Source organism: Mirounga leonina, unplaced genomic scaffold (assembly GCF_011800145.1).
Source record: "Mirounga leonina isolate KUSES-001 unplaced genomic scaffold, KU_Mleo_1.0 Mir_180, whole genome shotgun sequence".
In the NCBI taxonomy this organism is placed as follows: Eukaryota; Metazoa; Chordata; class Mammalia; order Carnivora; family Phocidae; genus Mirounga; species Mirounga leonina.
In genome coordinates, this window is record NW_023270469.1 from 35,520,976 (window position 1) to 35,543,851 (window position 22,876).

At 36.2% G+C, this 22,876-nt stretch overlaps 1 protein-coding gene across 1 annotated transcript in view; it reads left to right on the plus strand.

The window, feature by feature from the left end:
* Window positions 1–22,876, plus strand: part of ITFG1 (integrin alpha FG-GAP repeat containing 1) — a 343,036-nt gene that overhangs the window by 3,263 nt on the left and 316,897 nt on the right. Inside the window, exons 3-5 of the mRNA XM_035025279.1 lie at window positions 3,752–3,897; window positions 5,105–5,162; window positions 6,402–6,476. Of these exons, the coding sequence (XP_034881170.1) occupies window positions 3,752–3,897; window positions 5,105–5,162; window positions 6,402–6,476 (279 nt within the window). The remainder of the gene's footprint in view (window positions 1–3,751; window positions 3,898–5,104; window positions 5,163–6,401; window positions 6,477–22,876) is intronic.

Below are 22,876 nucleotides of genomic sequence, written 5' to 3' on the forward strand. Positions count from 1 at the left end.
TTTGTAGAAAGATAAGAGATTACTAAGGAAACAGTTTAAAAAAATATGTAAGTCCCTTTGTGGGCTAATGACTGCTCGGACTGTACAATATTTAAACTCAGACATATGTTTAAAAAAAAATGGCCTTGAGTTAGAACATTGAGAGGAAAGTTTTAAATGGACAAACAGGAACTATCCCTCTTGAGAAATTTTCCTAGTACTGGCTGTCAGCATGCTTGGAGTGGGCAGGGAACAGAAGTTGATAAATATTATATACAGGAAATGACCTCCTTAGAAGTGATTTTTCTTGGAAAGAAATGTTTGAACTACAAAGGACTAGGGTTCCACCAAGTTTAAAAAAAAAAAATCCCAATTCGTTTAATTTTCTTTGATGAATGCAGTGTTGTTTTATATACTATTGAAATTTAGAAACTTGTTTTTATTTTGTTTAGAATATTTTTCAAAGAAAAAACAACTCTCCTTCACTCTTTTCTTCCCCTATTCCCCTGTTCTTCTCTCAGATGGAACCACTTATAAAACCTTCAGGTATTTTTTCTGAGGTTTATTTCCATATTTTAAAATAAGCATTTACACTGTAATTTCTTGAGTAATTATCTTCTTCTCTTGGATTTTTGTTAGCCTAGATGAGGGTTTGCCATCTTTAAATTAGCCCCATCATCTCAATATCATTATATCATATTTTTAGCTAAATCAGTAAACATCATTTACATTTTGACCATGTAGATTGTATGCACTTCAGAACTGACCAGTACACAGTGATTTCATTTCTGTAGAGTTTTTCCTCCTGGAGTAAAGATTGATTTTTAAAAAATCAATTGCATAGTTTTCTATGTACCTATCCTTAATTTCTTGGTAGATGTTCCATCATATTGGCCGAATACCTATTGTTCATTTTTGTTTTCCCCTTTGAGTCATCTACACTTCTACCCAATCTGGATTCATTCTTTAAGCCTCCTGCAAGGTTAGTATTTGGGGATTTTCCCTTTGTCATTCTTTGTTGGATCCCTCTTTCTTGGATCCTGTGCCATTTTATTCTTAGCGTCTTCATTAACTTCACTGGAGTGCATCCTTCAGGAAATTCCTAAGAAAGAGTGTATGCGTTCTCCTTCCATGTCCCCAGTTTTTTTTTTATTTTTAATACTTTGGTTGGCCTATAGTCTTCTAGCTTTGTGGGGTGCTATTTTAAAATCCAGTGCTTTTTTTTTCTCCTAATCCTTCTAATGTGACTTATTTTATTTTTCCTTTTGGAAGCTTTTAGGGTCTCTTCTTTATCCCTTTTGCACTGATATTTCATGATGATGTGTCTTGATATAGATTATTTTTCATTTATTACACTGGGTATTAAGTGGGCCCCTTCAAACTGGAGGCTTCTATCCTTGGGGGCTTTTTGAAATGTTCTTATTTCTTTAGTAATTTTTTTATTCTATTTCAGGAATTCTTATCAGTTTGGTTTTGCACCACCTTTATTCTTTTATTTTATTTGTGTTTTTGTCATTTCATTTTGTTTTCCTTTCCAGGAGGTTTTCTCATTTTTATTTGAAGCCTGCTATTGAATTTTTGGTTAGTGGTAATATTTTTTATCTCCAAGAAGTTTTCTTTGTTCTCTTATTATTCTTTCCTCTTAACATGCTGTTCCTTTTTGTTTTATAGACATACTTCCTTCTCTTATGTCTTCAAGTGTAGATTTGAGGTTTTGTTATTCCCCTTACTATCTCTCTTTTCTTCAGATTCCTTATTGCTATTTGTTTTGGCTCTCTTTAATATTCAGTTTTCTTCAAAAAGCAGGTGTATCATATTTAATAGTATGGCAATAAAGAGCTGATTGGAAACTCTTTGCATGGTAGGACTTGTCTCCTGTCTCTTGCCCTGTGGCAAGACTGACATCCAAGGAATAGGGTAGAGCTGGGGGCAAGGGTCAAATTGTTCTTTCTGTAGACTTACCATTAACTCCCTGTTTTTAGCTTAAGTCCCAAACCTTACCCTCTGCTGTAACTTAAATCTGTAATGCCTGGTTAATAAACTGCTTGGTTCTTGTCTTGCTGAGAAAGAGAGACAATGGACCATCACTCACAATACAGACTTTCAGATAAACCTGTTTTCAGCCTTCTGTATCACCCTTATCTTTCACAATTTCTGATGACTGCAAATTCTGAGCCTCTCAGGTATTCTTCTGGGCAAAAGCTTTCCTTCTTAAGCCTTTTTCTTCAAACATTTTAGCTTATAATTTCCTTGTCCTCATAAGTCAGTTAGCATTCCCTGCATTCCCTATCTCCCTTTATGATCTCTTTGTTTTTGAGGGTTATATTTTTTTTACTTCATTCTGTATCATTTTAGTGGGTTCTTTGAAAGAAGAAAAGATAAACACATATGTCAATCTCGTATCTTTAAACCTTCTATTTCCTATTTTTACAGCCATAAAGAAGCTGGGCATTTGTGGCTATATAACCTAATCAGGTTATAGACAGGTATTACTGCCAAATAAGTTCAATATGTGTTCCTGGGTATGCATCTGTAGGCACATGCACATGAAGAGACCTCCACAGTTAGATACAGTTTGCTACATAGTAGCATGGGTGGTTGCGATATCATTTTTAAAGACCAGGTATTTTCATGGAAAAGTTAAAGTATTGTTGGAATTACTTGAGGAAACTAGTATTACCAAAACGATTTTATCATAATGAAGATCAGTTTTAGAGGCTGACAGAATTTGAATTTCAGCTATTCCACTTAGCTATTAGCTAATTAGCTAGTTAGTTGTTGGCTTTCAGCTTTAGCTTTTTAATTGCTTCAAACCTCCATTTCCTGGTCAGTTCAATGGGAATGATAATTCAGGTGATGAAAATTAAATTATCAGCTAATAGCTATTAAGCATTGATGAAATGTATAGGACAGAATAGGTAGATGCATTATGATGAAACTATTGTTTTTCTTCAGTCCGCTTAACCTTGCTTAACTTTTCAGTATTTTTCTCATTTTCACCTTAAATAAAACCTGTTATATATATTTTTAGATTCTTGATGCCATTTACAAAATAGTTATCTCTAGTCTATTGGAAAACTTGCTTTCTTGCTATTTGCTCTAAGTGGAATTAAATAAAGATTGAACTTAAGGCCTATTTTTTGGTTGGGTCATTCAAACATTAAGACAAGACATGTTTTAAGTTTTCAAAGTTAATATAAATAATTTCAGAATTATTTCATTATTAAAATATAAAATTAAGTATGTGTGTTTTGATAGCATATTGCCAAGTTGGATAAAAAGAACTTATTTACCATTGTGAATCTTGAATATTTTTCAGAAATAAAATGATTACATAATCTTCACATCTGCATTAAACCCAAAATTAAGTATTTTACAAATTTAACCTTTTAACTGATAAAATGGCAGTGATACCCCTTGTTGCCTTAACAATTGATTATGAGCCTCCATTTCTTATAAACCAGCCAATGCATTGGTGTCCTTGACAAAAGAACTAAGTAAAAGGACTATATTGGCTAGTGTAAGAATATAAAACTGTTCTTTCTTTTGAAATATTTCAGATTTTTGTCTCTACAATCATCCTGAATTATTTTGTAGATCAAAGAGGCCTAAATACATGAAGGATGATAAGAAATTAAAGAAGAGAATGAAATGAGAATCAGTTCTATGATTTTAAATTTTGCATTGAAAATATCTGTGTGTAGTACAAACATAGAGATGTCCTTTTCTATTATAGCTTGACTAGATACCTTAAAATGTGTGTTTCTTTTAGGAATCACAGTGCACTGATAACAAGTGTAGTCCCAGGGGATTATGATGGAGATTCACAAATGGATGTCCTTCTTACATATCTTCCCAAAAATCATGCCAGCAGTGACTTGGGAGCTGTTATCTTCTGGGGACAAAATCAAACATTAGGTGAATTTGTTTTTTAAGAGTTTTTAATATTTATCATTGGATATTAAAGGAAGACTATGCCTGTTATTCCTAGGTAAATATAACAAAATTATTGTTCTGAAATCAGTTCAGTAATGAATTTCTTAAGAGTCAGTAATGGCCTGTAAAAACATTTTTAAAAGTCATATTTCTGATTTTTCTTTTTCAACCCAGGGCTAGTCTGAGGTCAGTTCCAGAGAACAGATTCCACTCTTGCTAGCTTTAGGAAGAGAGAGATTTATTAAAGGGTTTTATGGCCTACATAATTACTGGGAGAGCTGGAGAACAGACTCTAGGTTGAACTTTCAGGAACAATCCTCAAAGCCATCAAGCATGGCTTTTTACCGTCAGAACACTGCCAGTTGCACCACAGCTGCTAGAATGACACTGTCTGCCGTGACCCTCAGCAGCCAGGGGGATGCCCTGCACCCTGCCTCTTGAGGCTTTAGTGACCAGACACTGAAGTAGAACTCCTGCCTCCCAGAACTCAGAGTGTATCTGAGAGTGTATCTGGTTGGCAAGGCTTACATTTTATTCAGAATCTCAGATGCAGGGATAGGTGAGAAATGCTATTGTGGGTTTCTAGTCTCCCCATTATAGGAAAACACAAAAAGGTTGGAGTGGAGGCTGAGAGTCAGTCTACCATATCCACCCGAAAACCTTCAAGACTTACCTGAAAAGCCAATTAATTATACCCAAACAGATAACTGTTCATGGACCAGATTTCAAGGCAGGGTAGAAGGGCTGCAGTTGTGTTTTCTGTAACATTTGAGAACATAAGCAGTAGTCTCAGTACTTCAAATTCATTCAGTCAGTAAATATCTAAAGAAATAGTACCATGTGAAAAGCATTTCATGTATGTAAGCATGGACATTTTAGAGTCAAGTACTTTTGTGCATGTTGTCAACTGCTCTAGTGCTAAATTGTATTTACAGAAGACTCACCTAAGAGATTTTTAGATTGAAGCCTCTAAAGAAAGTTATTGTAATGGTGCTCTTAACTATAGAATGAACCCCAGTATTTTGTCCTTACAAACTTGATGTCCATTAAGTTATAGTGTCTTGTTAATAGTAGTAGTTGGAATTAATTATAGATGAATCTTGAAAAGAATAAAGGTATTTTACCCCAAGTGTAGATATCGAAAATAATATAAAGTGCCTGCTGATTTATATATTTTCTCTCTATACAGATCCTAACAATATGACTATACTCAATAGGACTTTTCAAGATGAACCACTAATTTTGGAGTAAGTATGTGCTTGCTTCCCTTTGAATGATTTTAAACTAACAAACATAAAATTTCTCATATAAGAGACTACTTTGCAAAGTAGCATTGACACTAAATTCATTCTCCCTTTGAAACTGATAGAGGCTTATACTCTTAACTATATGACATTTACTTGCCATGATGGAGGAAAGAGAAAAATGAAATTCAATATTTTGGAAAGAGGAAGAAATTTGTGTTCTTGTTTCAGTAGCTTTCAATGTGTCCATTATGGATCTATGTTGATTGTAGCCATGTCATTACTCAAAATAATTAAGGTAACTGTTTTAGGGTAATACTGTTAGTGCTTGATTGACAGAATGCTATGGGCTCTTCTCCAGAGATTTAGAAAAATGTCTGTATTAAGGAGAAACTTACCTTTTTTTAAAGCTCTTCTTTAGTGTTATCATTTATTTCTCAAAATACACTCATGTACTAGGATAAGTGTCATCCAAATTCCTGTCAGGACATTTGGTAATGATACAGAGATCATTGGGGGAGCTAAAGCTATGTACATACACTTTCTTATTTCCACTGCTGCCTTTCGTACAGTTATTAAAATAATAGTCCTGTATCAATACGCCAGTGGCCCTTAGAAGTCTCAACTATAAATTCATGGATTAATCTTCTTAAAGGCCCTCAGCTTGATTGCTTTCATAGTTGTGTATTTTTTCATTGTTGTTGCAATATATAATGGCCAGTATGAATTTTTACACCAGCTGGGGATTACTTTTGTGGGTTATTTCTCCTAAACCCACCTAACTACATCGGTTGGGTCTCAAATAAGTGCTGTCTTCTTACCACTCAGGAATAGATGAGGTTATGCAGAAACTAAAGATGACCCTAACATTTCACAACAAAAGTTCATCTCTTGCTTACGCTGCCTGTCTAGTGTGGGTCAGTGATAGGCTCAGCTCTGTGCCATCACTCAGTCAGGTGTCAGAGGCCCCATTATCTGTGGAGCTGGACCACCTGAAACCCATGTTCCTCTCCTTGCCACTGCCAAGCTTAAAGCAGGCTGGAGGGTCCAGTAATAAATAATAAACCCTTTTGCCTGGAAGTAACACATGTCTAACACTCTGCTAACATTTTATTGACTACAGCAGAAACTGGTGAGCATTGTGATGTTGACCACACCTCCCAAAGGTTATTTTCCTTTTAAAGCTAGAACATGAGAATTTTACAAAATAGCTGCTTAATGTTTTTAATGTTTTCTTTTCAGCTTCAATGGTGATTTAATTCCTGATGTATTTGGTATTACAAATGAATCCAGCCAGTCACAGATACTATTGGGAGGGTGAGTAAATATGATTATAACCATGTCATTAATTGTACTTATTGCTGCTACAGGATCTGTGTGTCTATGTGAACTGATTGCTTTAACCATTAGGAGAAAACTCAGCTCATTGGAAATCCTTGCTCTTAAAGATTTTTAAAAGGGCATTTGGTTGACATATAAGCTTTCTCAAACAGTTTAGGATTTGATCTGCAACTGCTCTCTAGGTAGAGCCAGCTTAATCCATTTATCCCTGTGGAAATTAGAGATATAAACTTTGCAGGTCCCCATTTGAATATTGGTTCTTTAGATGTTTTTAGGAAAAATTTAATTTAAATAGGATAGCCGCAGTCTTAATTGAATTCTCCACCTTAGTCATGGTAGCTCTGAGACTCTTACTGATAAGCCTGTTCCTTCTCCCTTTTGTTTGTTCAATGAGCAATCAATAATTGCCTGAGAATGTAAACACTCCTTCTCTGGGCTCTGGAAACTTTTCTGTGTGTACTTTATCCTTGATCAATATGTGTCCTAGGATTCTCTTACTACCCATGCATGCCACTCTTTTGAAAAACTATATCGCTCGGCATCAGGGAAATCCAAATCAAAACCTCAATGAGATACCACCTCACACCAGTCAGAATGGCTCAAATTAACAAGTCAGGAAATGACAGATGTTGGTGGGAACGCAAGCTGGTGCAGCCACTCTGGAAAACAGTATGGTGGTTCCTCAAAAAGTTGAAAACAGAGCTACCATACGATCCAGCAATTGCACTACTGGGTATTTACCCCAAAGATACACATGTAGGGATCCGAAGGGGTACGTGCACCCTGATGTTTATAGCAGCAATGTCCACAATAGCCAAACTGTGGAAAGAGCCAAGATGTCCATCAACAGATGAATGGATAAAGAAGAAGTGGTATATATACACAATGGAATATTATGCAGCCATCAAAAGGAATGAGATCTTGCCATTTGCAACGATGTGTTTGGAACTGGAGGGGTTATGCTGAGCGAAATAAGTCATTCAGAGAAAGACATGTATCCTATGACCTCACTGATATGAGGAATTCTTAATCTCAGGAAAGAAACGGAGGGTTGCTGGAGTGGTGGGGGGTGGGAGGGATGGGATGACTGGGTGATAGACATTGGGGAGGGTATGTGCTATGGTGAGCGCTGTGAATTGTGTAAGACTGATGAATCACAAACCTGTACCTCTGAAACAATACGTTATATGTTAAAAAAAAAAAAAAAAAAGATAGCAGGAAGGGAAAAATGAAGGGGGGAAAATTGGAGGGGGAGATGAACCATGAGAGACTATGGACTCTGAGAAACAAACTGAGGGTTCTAGAGGGGAGGGGGTGGAGGGATGGGTTAGCCTGGTGATGGGTATTAAAGAGGGCACGTACTGAATGGAGCACTGGGTGTTATATGCAAACAATCATGGAACATACATCAAAAACTAATGATGTAATGTATGGTGATTAACATAACATAATAAAAAAAAAACTATTTGGAATCTTGCAATTCAAAGATAAAATTCCTCTAGACTTAAATAGAACTGGCCTCCTAACATTTAAAGCAAGATACTTTTCATGAGATGCCTTCAGCTTGGTTAATTTTTTATTTGTCTGATAGGGCAGAAATTTAGTTCAGGAGTACAGAACGTGGGGCACCTGGATGGCTCAATCGGTTAAGTGTCTGACTCCTGATTTCAGCTCAGGTCATCATCTCATGAGTAGTAGGATGGAGACCTGCATCAGGCTCCACTGCAAGTCCTGCTTGTTTGCCTTGGGCTGGGACTATTCAGGAAACTGTCTTTTCATTTCCTCTCTTTAATGGCATACATGTGGGAGGCGACTGGCTGACTCATTTGGAAGAGCATGCAACTCTTGATCTTGGGGTCATGAGTTCCAGCCCCCAGGTTAGGTGTAGAGAAAACTTGGGGCACCTGGTGGCTCAGTTGGTTGAGCATCTGACTTGTGGTTTTGGCTCAAGTCATGATCTCAGGGTCATGGGGTCTGGCTGCATGCTCAGCAGGGAGTCTGCGTGAGATTCTCTCTCTGCCTCTCCCTCTGCCCTTCTGCCCGCCACGCTCATCTGTGCATGCACTCTCTCAAATAAATATATAAATCTTTAAAAAAATAAAAAATAGGGGCGCCTGGGTGGCTCAGTTGGTTAAGCGACTGCCTTCGGCTCAGGTCATGATCCTGGAGTCCCGGGATCGAGTCCCACATCGGGCTCCCTGCTCGGCAGGGAGCCTGCATCTGCCTCTGACCCTCCCCCCTTTCATGTGCTCTCTCTCTCTCATTCTCTCTGTCTCAAATAAATAAAAAAATAAATAAATAAAATAAAATAAATTTAAAAAATAAATAAAAAATAAATAAAAACTTAGAAATAAATAAATAGATAAATAAAGGCATACATTGTGATTGAGAACGTGATGGTGACTCCTGGCCTGCTTTATTTCACAGTAACCTCCATTTTAGTCAAAGAAATACTTCAAATACCTTTAATATGTAATTTGACCTTTAGAAATTAAAACTTTTGAAACAGCTATTGTTAATTCAGAAAGTAAAATTTCTAATATCTTTATGGGTTTTCTACTTAATCTATATGAAAACTATTTAGAATATCATGTGATAGTGTCATAGCTTATTTACTTGTTCTGAATTCTGCATTAGATTTTTTTCTCTGATGCTTACTGAAAAATGATAGCTTTAAATACTTACTATGCCTAGAGACATATTCACTTTTATTTTTTAGACGTTATACTCTGGTATATTTTGGTATACGTGAGTAATATTCTGGTATTTTATTCTCATTTAAACTTTCATTTACAGATTAAACAATAATAGCTAACTGTATTATAAATAACAAGTTTGCCTACAAGATTTATTCTGATGCTAGTTTAAAGAATGAAATTACATAAATTGGCAGAAAAGAATTCCTGTCGTTAGCATGGTTGGGATAACTGTAACCTAGCAATATCATGATTCCAGACAAAAGAAAGCTGAATATGGGAGCAAGCATTAATGTGTTACTAAAATAAGAAAAATGTATTTAGGCCATATCACTTTTACAAGTTACAGACATATGTACTGGTACATAAGTAAAAAAGCCATCAGCATTGACATTTTGGACTATTGTGACCTTGACTGGCAGCCCAATCTTTTTTTTTTTTTTTAAAGATTTTATTTATTTATTCATGAGAGACAGAGAGAGAGAGAGAGAGGCAGAGGGAGAAGCAGGCTCCCAAGGAGCAGAGAGCCCGATGCGGGACTCGATCCCAGGACCCTGGGATCATGACCTGAGCCGAAGGCAGACGCTTAACCATCTGAGCCACCCAGGCACCCGACTGGCAGCCCAATCTTATCAAGAAACCTAACCTACCGGGGCGCCTGGGTGGCTCAGTCGTTAAGCATCTGCCTTCTGCTCAGGTCATGATCTCAGGGTCCTGGGATCGAGCCCCACATCAGGCTCCCTGCTCCACAGGAAGCCTGCTTCTCCCTCTCCCACTCCCCCTGCTTGTGTTCCCTCTCTCGCTGTGTCTCTCTCTGTCAAATAAATAAATAAAATATTTAAAAAAAAAAGAAACCTAACCTACCTTTTGCAACTTAAATGTTGTGCTTTATGGGTATGGCAGACCCAAGATTATCTTAAATTTAATTAAATTTTGCCAGAACCTTAATTTTATGGGAAATTTACAATGATCTTTAAATAGAGTACTAAATGCTCCCATAAGATTGCGTTGAAAAGCCCACAGCTGTAACCCGGTCCAATGCAGGCATGGAAATAGGAGATTGCCCACAAGTAAAACTAGCATGACTGATTTGGCTGGAGTAAATGTACACATTGTCAGTCTAAGGAGGCAATGATAATAAGCAGAAGGATCCTTTTTAATTGGTACAGTGGGGGCTATCTAACAAGGACAGGAAGGGTACTAAATCTACTTAGGTGCCAGAGATAATTGAACTATGTTAAATGGTCAAAGGTGAGGCTTCAGTTTGTGTCTCAACCTCACTTTATAATGACTTGAAATAATGTAATCATGTGCCACGTTACTTAGAAATAACACCTAGCCATTAAATGGCAGAGCAGCTTTCGCAGTGATGTGAGGTTATAATTAATGAGTATTTTCTATAAAAGAGAATTTGAAACTGATGTTGCGTAAGCATTCAGAATATTTAGTATTGATGTGAAAACATTTGTACCTGTAATTTTAATCAAAGCCAAATATAATATTGGTCTGTTCAAATTTCTGTGACTCATCTACTGAGTTCAAACATATTTCTGGTTTAGGCCCAAGTTGTATACTTGGGAATATTAATGTAGGTATGTGATAGATAACTACTTTGACATATACTCCATTTACTTCACAAGTGATTGCATAAAAATTTTGAATGGATATTAATGGCACTGAAAGCAGCCATTTTTAACTGTTAGTTATATGGATGGATATTTTTCTCTGCTGCCAGAAAAAAACTGTATCTTCTATTTATTTATTATTTATCTATCTATTTATTTTGATTTCTGCTATTGACTATAGCTATAATTACAGTGGAACAGAAAATTATATTATTTCAAAATGTAGAACCAAAAGTTTTTTTGTTTTTTTTCTTTTTTTTATTATTATGTTCAATTAGCCAGCATATAGTACATCATTAGTTTTTGATGTAGCGTTCAACAATTCATTAGTTGCGTATAATACCCAGTGTTCATCACCACATGTGCCCTTCTTAATACCCATCACCCGGTTACCCCCCACACACCCCTTCCTTCTGTAACCCTCAGTTTGGTTCCCAGAGTCCAGAGTCTCTCAGGGTTTGTCTCCCTCTCTGATTTCTTCCTATTCAGTTTTCCCTCCCTTCCCCTGTGGTCCTCTGCACTATTCCTTACGTTCCACATACGAGTGAAATCATATCATAATTGTCTTTCTCTGCTTGACTTATTTCACTTAGTGTCTTCTATTTAAATATAGTTAGCTACTCAATCCAAGAGGCATAAATCCCTATTTTTCCATGTAATCTTCTCTTTTCTCACTTTATACCAATGACTAATATATTTAATCACCTTTCATTTTTACTGCTGATTTTGTTGGTTTGCTGATGCATTACAGAAAATATTGCAAATATTTGTCTTAATGAAATAATGATATGATATTGTGTCACTTAAATCTATTATTTAGAAAAGATATGAAAATTATAAATTTATAACACAAAAGGAACCAAATAATCATCAAGGCAGCTTTTAACTGTGTAATCAACATTAGTATTCATAATCTTAGTATTCATAATCTTAACAAAAAAGGTGGCTTGAGATGATTCATATTTTCTGATATGAAAATACTAGAATTCCCCTAGTAGCCTTCTCCCCTTTCCCCTTGTACACCATTTGTATTTGGAACATTGTTCTTTAAAGGAATGTATTAGAACTTGAGAAATTAGTTTTTTATTAATATTTCCATAGAAACAGTATAACCGTTTTCTCACTTTTCTATATTCCTAAAGAAATTTTCCTGTTGGAGATAAATTATTTTATTTTCCCATTGTTTCTCATCTAAACCTTTTTCTTTTCAAAATTAAGCCACAGAAATAGTGAAAAGCTTTAGCAGATGACAAAATTGAATATGATGTAATTATTTCAAATGGCATGTCACTTAAGGATCTCTAATTTTATTTCCTGGAGTTCCACCAGGAAATTTTGAGGGGTCAGATGACCCACAATTCCCTGGTTATTGATTATACTGCTTTGTTGTAGGTATTGGTTAGCAGTATTGTATGTAAGTGAATTATTGTTTGTAAGTGAATGATTTAAGATGTTATTCTTAAAATTTAGTCACTTTGCCTTTAGTTAAATCTTACAATTTTTAGATATGTATTCTGTGTAATAATCATTTGGAAAAGTATCACCTTTTTTGAGAAACACAAAGTTTTATAGTTTCTGTGCAAAGAGATTTGATAGTAACATTTCATCATGAATATTGATAATATTTTAAAATGTCTTGGATTCAACCTATTAGCATATGTCAAGTTTTTGTTTCCTTCTTTGAGGGCAAACTATTTTTTTTATTTCATTACTATTTACATATATATAGAAAAAAGTCATTTTAAAAGAAGCATAGAATACACTGAACTGTACACTTAAAAATAATGGAGATGGGGGCGCCTGGGTGGCTCAGTGGGTTAAGCGTCTGCCTTCAGCTCAGGTCATGATGCCAGGGTCCTGGGATCTAGTCCCGCATCAGGCTCCCTGCTCAGTCAGCTTCTCCCTCTGCCCGCCCCCCCACCCTGGCTAGTGCAAGCTCTCTCTCTGTCTCTCACAAAAATAAATAAATAAAATCTTAAAAAAAAAAATGATGGAGATGGTAAATTTGATGTTATCTATAATTTGCTACATTAAAAAAATTGGAAAAAGAAAAGCATAGAGAAGCTGTGTATACAGCAGACTTTGAGCAAGATTAGTATATATTATTTCAGTTTAGGGTAAAATAACTCAAAATAGTTTATAATTTATAATTTCTGAAAATACATGTTAAATCTCTTTCATTAGATTTCTTTTACATTTTTTTAAAAATGTATTTGCTATTGAAAATGTCCTACAAGTACTTGATATTTACCAGTCTGGAGGCCTAGGCTCTAAGCTCCGGTTCCTGAATTCCACAATGGTCCTGAGTCAGACAGTTCAGCTGTGAGGGCCTTTGCTTCTCCTCAGACTGCCTACCCTTCTGTTGTACCTGCCCGGTCTAGGAACTAGATCACGTCTCCTAGGTGTAATAGTACAATAAACACCCAATGGAGGTAGGAATACTGGGACAAAGTAAGGATATGGCTGAAAGAAATCTCCACATTTTCTCCTATGAACTTAAGATGTTATTTCTGTGAGGTTAAGATTTATCTGGTCCATCTCACACCTTTGAGTTCTCATAGAGGCCCAAAGTGAGTGAATGATCCATCAAGTTACCAGGGTAGCTTTGTTCTCCAGTGACGCTTTTTTAATTCTCCCCTAGATCCTGCTCCTCACTGTGTCCCTCCAGAAGAGGCATACCATAGGGTTGCACAGCTGATCTGTCTTCTGTGAGGCTTGGGGTTGGATGGGGAGGGAAGAGAAGAAAGAAAACCTTAAACAAGACTGTTTGGTTTTTTAAATATTTACTGAGTGACTCTGGGGGCTTGGCACATTACATCACTTGTCTCATATTTTTTCTCACAGCAGATAGCTTATGTGGCTAAAGAGGCTCTCTGTAGGAGGTTGCTTAAAGAGGCTAATTCAGAGGTGAAGTGACTACTACAAGTTCAGAATTTATAAATAAATGGTAGATCTGGGATTTGAATCCTGGTCTTCCCAATTCTAAAGCCTATATTCTTTTTTTTTAAAATATTTTATTTATTTATTTGACAGCACAAGCAGGGGGAGCAACAGGGAGAGGGAGAAGCAGGCTCCCCACTGAGCAAAGAGCCTGACGTGGGGCTTGATCCCAGGGCCCTGGGATTATGACCTGAGCCAAAGGCAGATGCTCAACCGACTGAGCCACCCAGGCACCCCAAAAGAAATTTCTCTTAATACTTGAATATATAGGGGCAATCCCAGGGTCCTGGGATCAAGCCCCACATTGGGCTCCCTGCTCAGCGGGGAGCTTGCTTCTTCCTCTCCTCCCTGCTTGTGCTCTCTCTCACTATCTCTGTCTCTATCTCTGTCTCTCTCTCTCCCTCTCTCAAATAAATAAATACCTGAATATGTAAACAAAACCAACTTAAATACCAATTTTAATTTATATATTAATTTGTAGACATACATTTCTTTGGAGACATATGATAGCGTGACCACTACAACCAGTAAACAAATTTCAGGTATAAAAACATTGTATATTATGATAAAGTTCTGTTAAGAGAAATGGAATATAAGTACAAGGTCGGTGAATAAGGGAAAGATGTATAATTAAAGAAGACCTCATTCATGCGTATCTTTCTTTAAGTCTACTATAGTTAACATACAGTGTTTTATTAGTTTCAGGTGTACAATATAATCATTTGACAATTCTATACCTTACTCAGTGCTCATCAAGATAAGTGTAATCCCCTTCACCTATTTTACCCATCCCCCATCCACCTCCCCTCTGGTAACCATCAGTTCTCCATACTTAAGAGTCTGGTTTTTTTGGCTTATCCCTTTTTCTTTCCTTTATTCTTTGATTTCTTTCTTAAATTCCACATATGAATAAAATCATGGTATGTGTCTTTCTCTAATTGACTTATTTTGCTTAACATTATACTCTCTAGATTCATCCATGTTGATGCAATAGACAAGATTACATTCTTTTCTAAGGCTTTTCTAAGGCTGAATAATATCCAGTGTGTGTGTGTGTGTGTGTATACACACATGTATATATGTATTTACCATATCTTCTTTCTCCATTCATTTATCCATGGACACTTGGGCTGCTTCCATAATTTGGCTATTGTAAATAATTCTGCAATAAATATAGGGGTGCCTATATCTTTTCAAATTAGTGTTTTCATATTCTTTGGGTAAATACCCATTAATGCAATTATGGGTAGTTATAATTTAATTTTTGAGGAACCTCCATACTGTTTTCCACAGTGGCTGCATCTGTTGCATTCTCACCAAGAGTATACATTCTCGCCAACACTTGTTTCTTGTGTTGTTTTTGCCATTTTGACAGGTGTGAGCTAATAGCTCATTGTATTTTTGATTTGCATTTCCCTGATCATGAGTGATGTTGAACATCTTTTCATGTGTCTGTTGACCATCTGGATGTCTTTGGAGAAATGACTATTCATGTCTTCTGCCCATTTTTATTTTTATTTTTATTTTTTTTATTCTTCAAGAAAAAGTTTAATGCTAGCATCTCTATTCTTTTTTTTTTTTTTTAATTTGTCTTCTGCCCATTTTTAACCGGATTATTTTTTCTTTTTTGGCACTGAGTTGTATAAGTTGTTGATATACTTTTAGTTACTAACCCTTTATCAGATATGACATTTGCAGATATCTTCTCCCATTTAGTAGGTTGTCTTTTAGTTTTGTTGATTGTTTCCTTTGCTTTGCAATAACTTTTTATTTTGATGTAGTTCCAAGAATTTATTTTTACTTTTGTTTTCCTTGCCTCAGGAGACATATCTTGAGAAATATTCCTGTAGCCAATGTCAGAGAAAATACTGCCTGTGCTCTATTCTAGGATTTTTATGGTTTCAGGTCTCACATTTAGGTCCTTAATCCATTTGAGGTTATTTTTGTGTGTGATGTAAGTGGCACAGTTTCATTTTTTTGCATGTAGCCATCTAGTTTTCCCAAAACCATTTGTTGAAGAGACTATCTTTTTCCATTGGATATTATTTCCTGCTTTGTCGAGGATTAATTGATCATTTAATCATGGGTTTCTTTCTCGGCTTTCTGTTCTGTTCTGTTGATCTGTGTGTCTCTTTTTGTGCCAGTATCATACTGTTTTGATTACTGCAACTTTCTGGTATAACTTGAAATCTGGAATTGTGATGCTTCCAGCTTTGTTTTTCTTTTTCAAGATTGCTTTGGCTATTTGTGATCTTTTTTGGTTCCATACAATTTTAAGATTGTTCTAATTCTGTGAAAAATGCTGTTGGCATTTTGGTAGGGATTGCATTAAATGTGTAGATTGCTTTGGGTATTATAGACATTATAACAATATTGGTCCTTCCCATCCATGAACATGGACTATCTTCCCATCTGTTTGTGTTAATTTTATAGTCTTTCACCTAGTTTTATAGTCTTTCACCTCATTGGTTGAGTTTATTCCTAGGTATTTTATTATTTTTGGATTGTTTTCCTAATTTCTCTTTCTGCTACTTCATTATTAGTGGATAGAAATGCAACAGATTTCTGAACATTGATTTTGTATCCTGCAACCTTACTGAATTGATTTGTCAGTTTTAGTAGTTTTTGCTGGAGTCTAGGGTTTTCTATATATAGTATCATGTCATCTGCAAGTAGTGAGAGTTTTACCTCTTTCCTACCAATTTGGGTGCCTTTTATTCCTATATGCGGTCTGATTGCTGTGGCTAAGGCATCTAGTACTATGTTGAATAAAAGTGGTGAGAGTAGACATCCTTGTCTTGCTCCTGGCCACAGGGGGAATGCTGTCGGGTTGTTGTTGTTGTTGTTGTTGTTTTTTACCATTGAGTATGATGTTAGCTGTGGGTTTTCATATATGGCCTTTATTATGTTAAGCTGTGTTCCCTCGAAACCTCCTTTGTTGAGGGATTTTATCATGAATGAATGTTGTAACTTGTCAAATGCTTTTTCTTCATCTGTTGAAATGATCATGTGGCTTTTATCCTTTCTCTTCTTTTTTTGTTTTAAGATTTTATTTATTTATTTATTTATTTATTTATTTATTTATTTGAGAGAGAGACAGAGAGCATAAGTGGGGGCGGGGGGGTGGAGCAAAGGGAGAAGGAGAGGACAGACTCCCTGCTGAGTGCAGAGCCAACTCAGGGCTCAATCCCAGGACCCTGGGATCATGACCTGAGCTGAAGTCAGATGCTTAATTGACTGAACCACCCAGGCACCCCTGTCCTTACTTTTATTAATGCTATTTATCGCCTTGCAAATATTGAAACACTCTTGCATCCAGGAAATCACAGTTGATCATGGTGAATGATTTTTTTTGATATGTTCTTTGATTCAGTTTGCTAATATTTTGTTGAGGAATTTTGCATGTATATTCATTAGAGATATTGGCCTATAGTTCTTTTTTTTAAATTTTTATTTAAATTCCAGTTAGCTTACATACAGTGTAATATTAGTTTTAAGTATGCAATATAGTGATTCAACACTTAACATATATCACCCAGTGCTCATCACAACTGCACTCCTTATTCCCCATCACCTATTTAACCCATCGCCTCACCCACCTACCTTCTGGTAATCATCACTTTGTTCTCTCTACTTAGGAGTCTATTTCTTGGGTGCCTGGATGGCTCAGTCAGTTAAGCAGCTGCCTTCGGCTCAGGCCATGATTCCAGTGTCCTGGGATCAAGCCCCACATTGGGCTCCTTGCTCAGTGGGGAGACAGTTTCTCCCTCTGCCTGCCACTCCCCCTGCTTGTGCTTGTCCTCTCCCTCTCTCTCTCTGTCAAATAAATAAATAAGATACATATTTTTAAAAAGTCTATTTCTTGCTTTGCCTCTCTTTTTTCCCCTTTGCTCATTTGTTTTGTTTCTTAAATGCTACATATGAGTGAAATCATATGGTATTTGTCTTTTCTCTGACTGACTTGTTTCGCTTAGCATAATACCTTCTAGGTCCATCCATGTTGTTGCACATGGCAAGATTTCATTCTTTTTTATAGATGAGTGATAGTCCATTGCATGTATGTATATGTGTGTGTGTGTGTATATATGTATGTATATATACACCCCACATATTCCTTATCCATTAATCAGTCAGTAGACATTTGGGCTGTTTCCATAATTTGCTATTGTAGATAATGCTGCTGTAAACATCGGGGTGCATGCATCCCTTTGAATTAATATTTTTGTGTACTTTGGGTAAATGCCTAGTAGTGCAATTACTGGGTCATAGAGTACTTCTATTTTTAACTTATTGAGGAACTTCCATAGTGTTTTCCACAAAGACTGCACCAGTTTGCACTCCCACAACCAGTGCAAGAGGGTTCCTCTTCCCCCACATCCTCACCAACACCTGTTGTTTTTTGTGTTGTTGACTTTCACCATTCTGACAGGTGTGAGGTGATACCTAATTGTAGCTTTGATTTGTATTTCCCTGATGATCACTGATGTGGAGCACCTTTTCATGTAGCCTGTTGGTCATATGTGTATTCATGTCTTCTGCCTGTTTTTAATTGGATTATTAATTTTGGGGATGTTGAGGTGTATATGTTCTTTATATATCTTGGATACTAATCCTTTATCAGAGTTGTCATTAGCAAATATCTTCTCCCATTCAGTAGGCTTTCAGTTTTGTTGATTGTTTCCTTTGCTGTGCAGAAGCTTTTTATTTTGATATAGTCCCAATAGTTTATTTTTGCTTTTGTTTCCCTTGCCTCAAGAGACACATCAAGAAAAATGTTGCTACAGCCAATGTCAGAGAAATTACTTCCTGTGCTCTCTTCTAGGATTTTTATGGTTTCAGGTCTCATATTTAGGTCCTTAATCCAGTTTGAGTTTCTTTTTGTGTATGGTTTAAGAAAGTGATACAGTTTCATCCTTTGGCATGTCATTGTTCAGTTTTCCCAACATCATTTGTTGGAACCGTCTTTTCCCCATTGTATATTGTTTCCTGTTTTGTCGAAGATTAACTGACCATATAGTTGTGTGTTCATTTCTGTGTTTTCTGTTCTGTTCTCTTGATCTTTGTGTCTGTTTTTGTGCCAGTACTGTACTGTTCTGATTACTATAGCTTTGTAGTATAACTTGACATCCAGAATTGTGATGCCTCCAGCTTTGCTTTTCTTTTTCAAGGTTGCTTTGGCTGATTCATGATCTTTTGTGGTTCTATACAAATTTTAGGATTGTTTGTTCTAGCTCTGTGAAAAATGTTATGTTGGTATTTTGATAGGGATTGCATTAAATGTGCAGATTGCTTTGGGTAGTATAGACATTTTAACAGTATTTGTGTTTCTGATTCATGAGCATAGAATGTCTTTCCATTTCTTTGTGTTACTTTCAATTTCTTTCATGAATGCTTTATAGTTTTCAGAGTACAGGTCTTTCACTTCTTTGGTACATTAATTTTGTATCTGGAACTTTACTGACATCTTTTATCAGTTCTAGCCATTTTTCAGGTTTTATATACATATATAGTCTCATGTGATCCACAAATAGTGGAAGTTTTACTTCTTCCTTGCTGATTTGTATGCCTTTTATTTGATTGTTGTGTCTAGGATTTCCAGCACCAAGTTGAATAAAAGTAGTGAGAGTGGGCATCCCTGTCTTGTTCCTGACTGTAGAGGAAAAGCTCTCAGTTTTTCCCTATTTAAGATGATATTAGCTGTGGTTTTTTTCATATATAGCCCTTATTATGTTGACGTATGTTCCCTTTAAACCTACCTTGTCCAGAGTTGTTATCACGAATAAATGTTGTACTTTGTCAATTGCTTTTTCAAATCTATTGAAATGATCATGATTCTTATCTTTTCTTTTGTTAATGTAGTATATCACATTGGTTGTTTTGTGGATATTGAACCACACTTGCAACCCAGGAATAAATCCCACTTGATCATAGTGAATGTTTTTTTTTAAGGTATTGTTGGACTCAGTTTGCTTGTATTTTATTGAGCATTTTGGCATCTATGTTCATCAAGAATATTGGCCTGTAGCTATCTTTATTAGTGGTATCGTTATGGGTTTGGTATCAGGGTAATGCTGGCCTCATAGAATGAATTTTGACATTTTCCTTCCTATTTATTTTTTTAATAGTTTGAGAAGAATAGGTATTACCTCTTATTTAAGTGTCTGGTAGACTTCATCTGTGAAGCCATCTGGTTTGTTGGAGTTTTTTGAGTACTGATTCAATTTCATTGCTTGTTATCTGTTCACATTTTCTATTTCTTCCTCATTCAGTTTTAAGAGGTTGTAGGTTTCTAGAAATGTATTCATTTCTTCTAGAATGTCCAATTTTTTGGTATGTAATTTTTTGTAATATTCTCTTACAGTCGGTTGTATTTCTTTGGGGTCGGTTATTATTTCTCCTCTTTTATTTCTGATTTTGTTTGAGTCCTCTCTCTCTCTCTCCCCCCTCCCTCCCTTCTTCTCTCCCTCTCTTTTTCTTGATGACTCTGGCTAAAGGTTTGTCAATTTTATTATCTTTAGAAAGAACCAGCTCCTGGTTTCATTGATATGTTCTGTTGGCTTTTTAGTTTTATTTTGTTTATTTCTGATCTAATCTTTATTATATTCTCTCTTCTACTGGTTTTGGGTTTTGTCTGTTCTATTTCTAGCTCCTTTAGGTATAAGGTTAGGTTGTATATTTGAGATTTTTCTTGCTCTTGAGGTAGGGCCATATTGCTATAAACTTTACTCTTAGAAAATCTTTGCTGTGTCCTGAAGATTTTGGAACATTATGTTTTCATTTTCATTTGTCTACATGTATTTTTTTAGTGGGGGAGGGACAGAGGGAGAGGAGAGAGAAAATCTTAAGCAGGCTCCATGGAGCCTGACACTGGGCTCAATCTCACAACCCTCAGATCGTGACCTGAGCTGAAATCGGGAGTTGGACATTTAACTGACTGAGCCACCAAGGCACCCTGTCTCCATGTAGTTTTTGCTTTTCTCTTTTATTTTTTGGTTGACCCATTCATTGTTAATAGCATGTTATTTAACCTTCATGCATTTGTGCTCTTTCTGTATTTTTTCTTGTGGTTGATTTCTAATTTCATAGTGTTGTGGTCAGGAAAGATGCATGGTATGACTTCAGTCTTTTTCAATTTGTTGAAACTTGTTTTGTGACCTAATGTGTGATTTATTCTGGAGATTGATCCATGTGCACTTGAAAACAATATGTATTCTGCTGTTTTAGGATGGAATGTTCTGAATACATCTAGTAAATCCATGTGGTTCCATGTGTCATTCAAAGCCACTGTTTCCTTGTTGATTTTCTCTTTGGATGATCTGTCCATTGATGTAAGTGGGGTGTTAAAGTCCCATACTATTATTATATTACTACCAATTAGTCCCTTTATGTTTGTTATTAACTTATTTTATGTACTTGGGTACCCCCATGTTGGGTACATAAATATTTACAATAATTATATTACCTTGTTGGATTGTTTCCTTTATGATTATATGGTGTCCTTCTTTGTTTCTTGTTACAGTCTTTGTTTTAAAGTCTATTTTGTTCACTATAAGTATTGCTCCCCTGGCTTTTTTACTTCTATATGCTTCATAAATGCTTCTCCATCTCTTCACTTTCAGTCTTCATGAGTCTTTAGGTCTTAAATGAGTCTCTAGGTCTTAAATGAGTCTCTTGTAGGCACCATAATGGTGGGTCTTATATTTTATCTATTCTGTCACCCTATATCTTTTGATTGGAGCATTTAGTCCACTTATAGCCAAAGTAATTATTGATAGCTAGGTACTTAGTTGCCATTTTATTACTTGTTTTGTCGGGTTTGGCCAGCAAACCCTGAGACAGCGAATGAAAAGATTACTCCCAGCACCTTAGTAAGGGAAAGGGGAGGCCTGGGGGCCAGACGCTCTAATGGTGAAAGGCCTTGAGCCGAGCTCTCTCTCTCTCCTTTTATTGTGAGTTTAATTAATACCCCACGTGCAGGACAAGGAGTTCGTGAAGTACATGACCACTACAGGTGCCTGTATTTAAGCATTTACTCCCTGGATGAAACCCTTGAGCCGCAGTAAGAATCCTGGGCATGTTCAGCCAAGAAACTTAAGAGGCAGCCCAGCGTTCAGGGCACTCCCTCCTTTGCATTTCAATTAGTCTCATCCAGGGAGGCATATACAAGTCAGGTTTTATCTATCCAGGCACTGTGAATCCCCACATTGTTTTATGGTTGTTTGTTGTTCTTCTTTTCTTCTCTTCTCTCATGGTTAGTTGGCATTCTTTAGTGGTATACTTACATTCCTTTCCCTCTATTTTTTATATATCCATTACTGGTTTTTGATTTATGTTACCATTTGTTTTGTCTGTAACATCTTCTGCATATAATAGTCTATATTAGGTTGATGATCGCCTAAGTTTGAACCCATTCTTTGCTCCTCTCCCCCACCTCCCCACATTTTAGATATACAGTGTCATACTTTACATGCTTTTATTTTGTGAGTCCCTTGACTGATTTTTACAATATACTTATTTTTCTGCTCTTGTGCTTCCTACTTTTCTTATTTATTACTTATGTTCTGTCCTTTCCACACAAAGAGTTCCCTTTAAGATTTCTTATGGGGCTGGTCTAGTGGTCATGAATTCCTTTAACTTTTATTTGTCTGGGAAACTCTTTATCTCTCCTTCTATTCTGAATGATAGCCTTGCTGCATAGAGTATTCTTGGCTGAAGATTTTTCCATTCAGCTCTTTGGATATATCATGCCACACCCTCTGGCCTCCAAAGTTTCTGTTGAAAACCAGCTGATAGCCTTATGGGGTTTCTTTTGTTTGTAACTGTTCTCTTTTCTCATTCTGCTTTTAAAATTCTCCCTCTATCACTACTTTTTGGCATTTTAATATTATGTATCTTGGTTTGGAGCTCCTTGGGTTGGTTTTGTTGGGAGATCTCTGAACCTCCTGAGTCTGGATGTATTTCCTTCCCCACATTCGGGAAGTTTACAGCTATTATTTATTCAAATGAAACATTTGCCCCTTTTTCTCTCTCTTCTCCTTCTGGGATCACTATTATGAGAATGTTAGTACATTTGATGGTGTCACTGAGCTCCCTAAGTCTATTCTGATTTTGTATT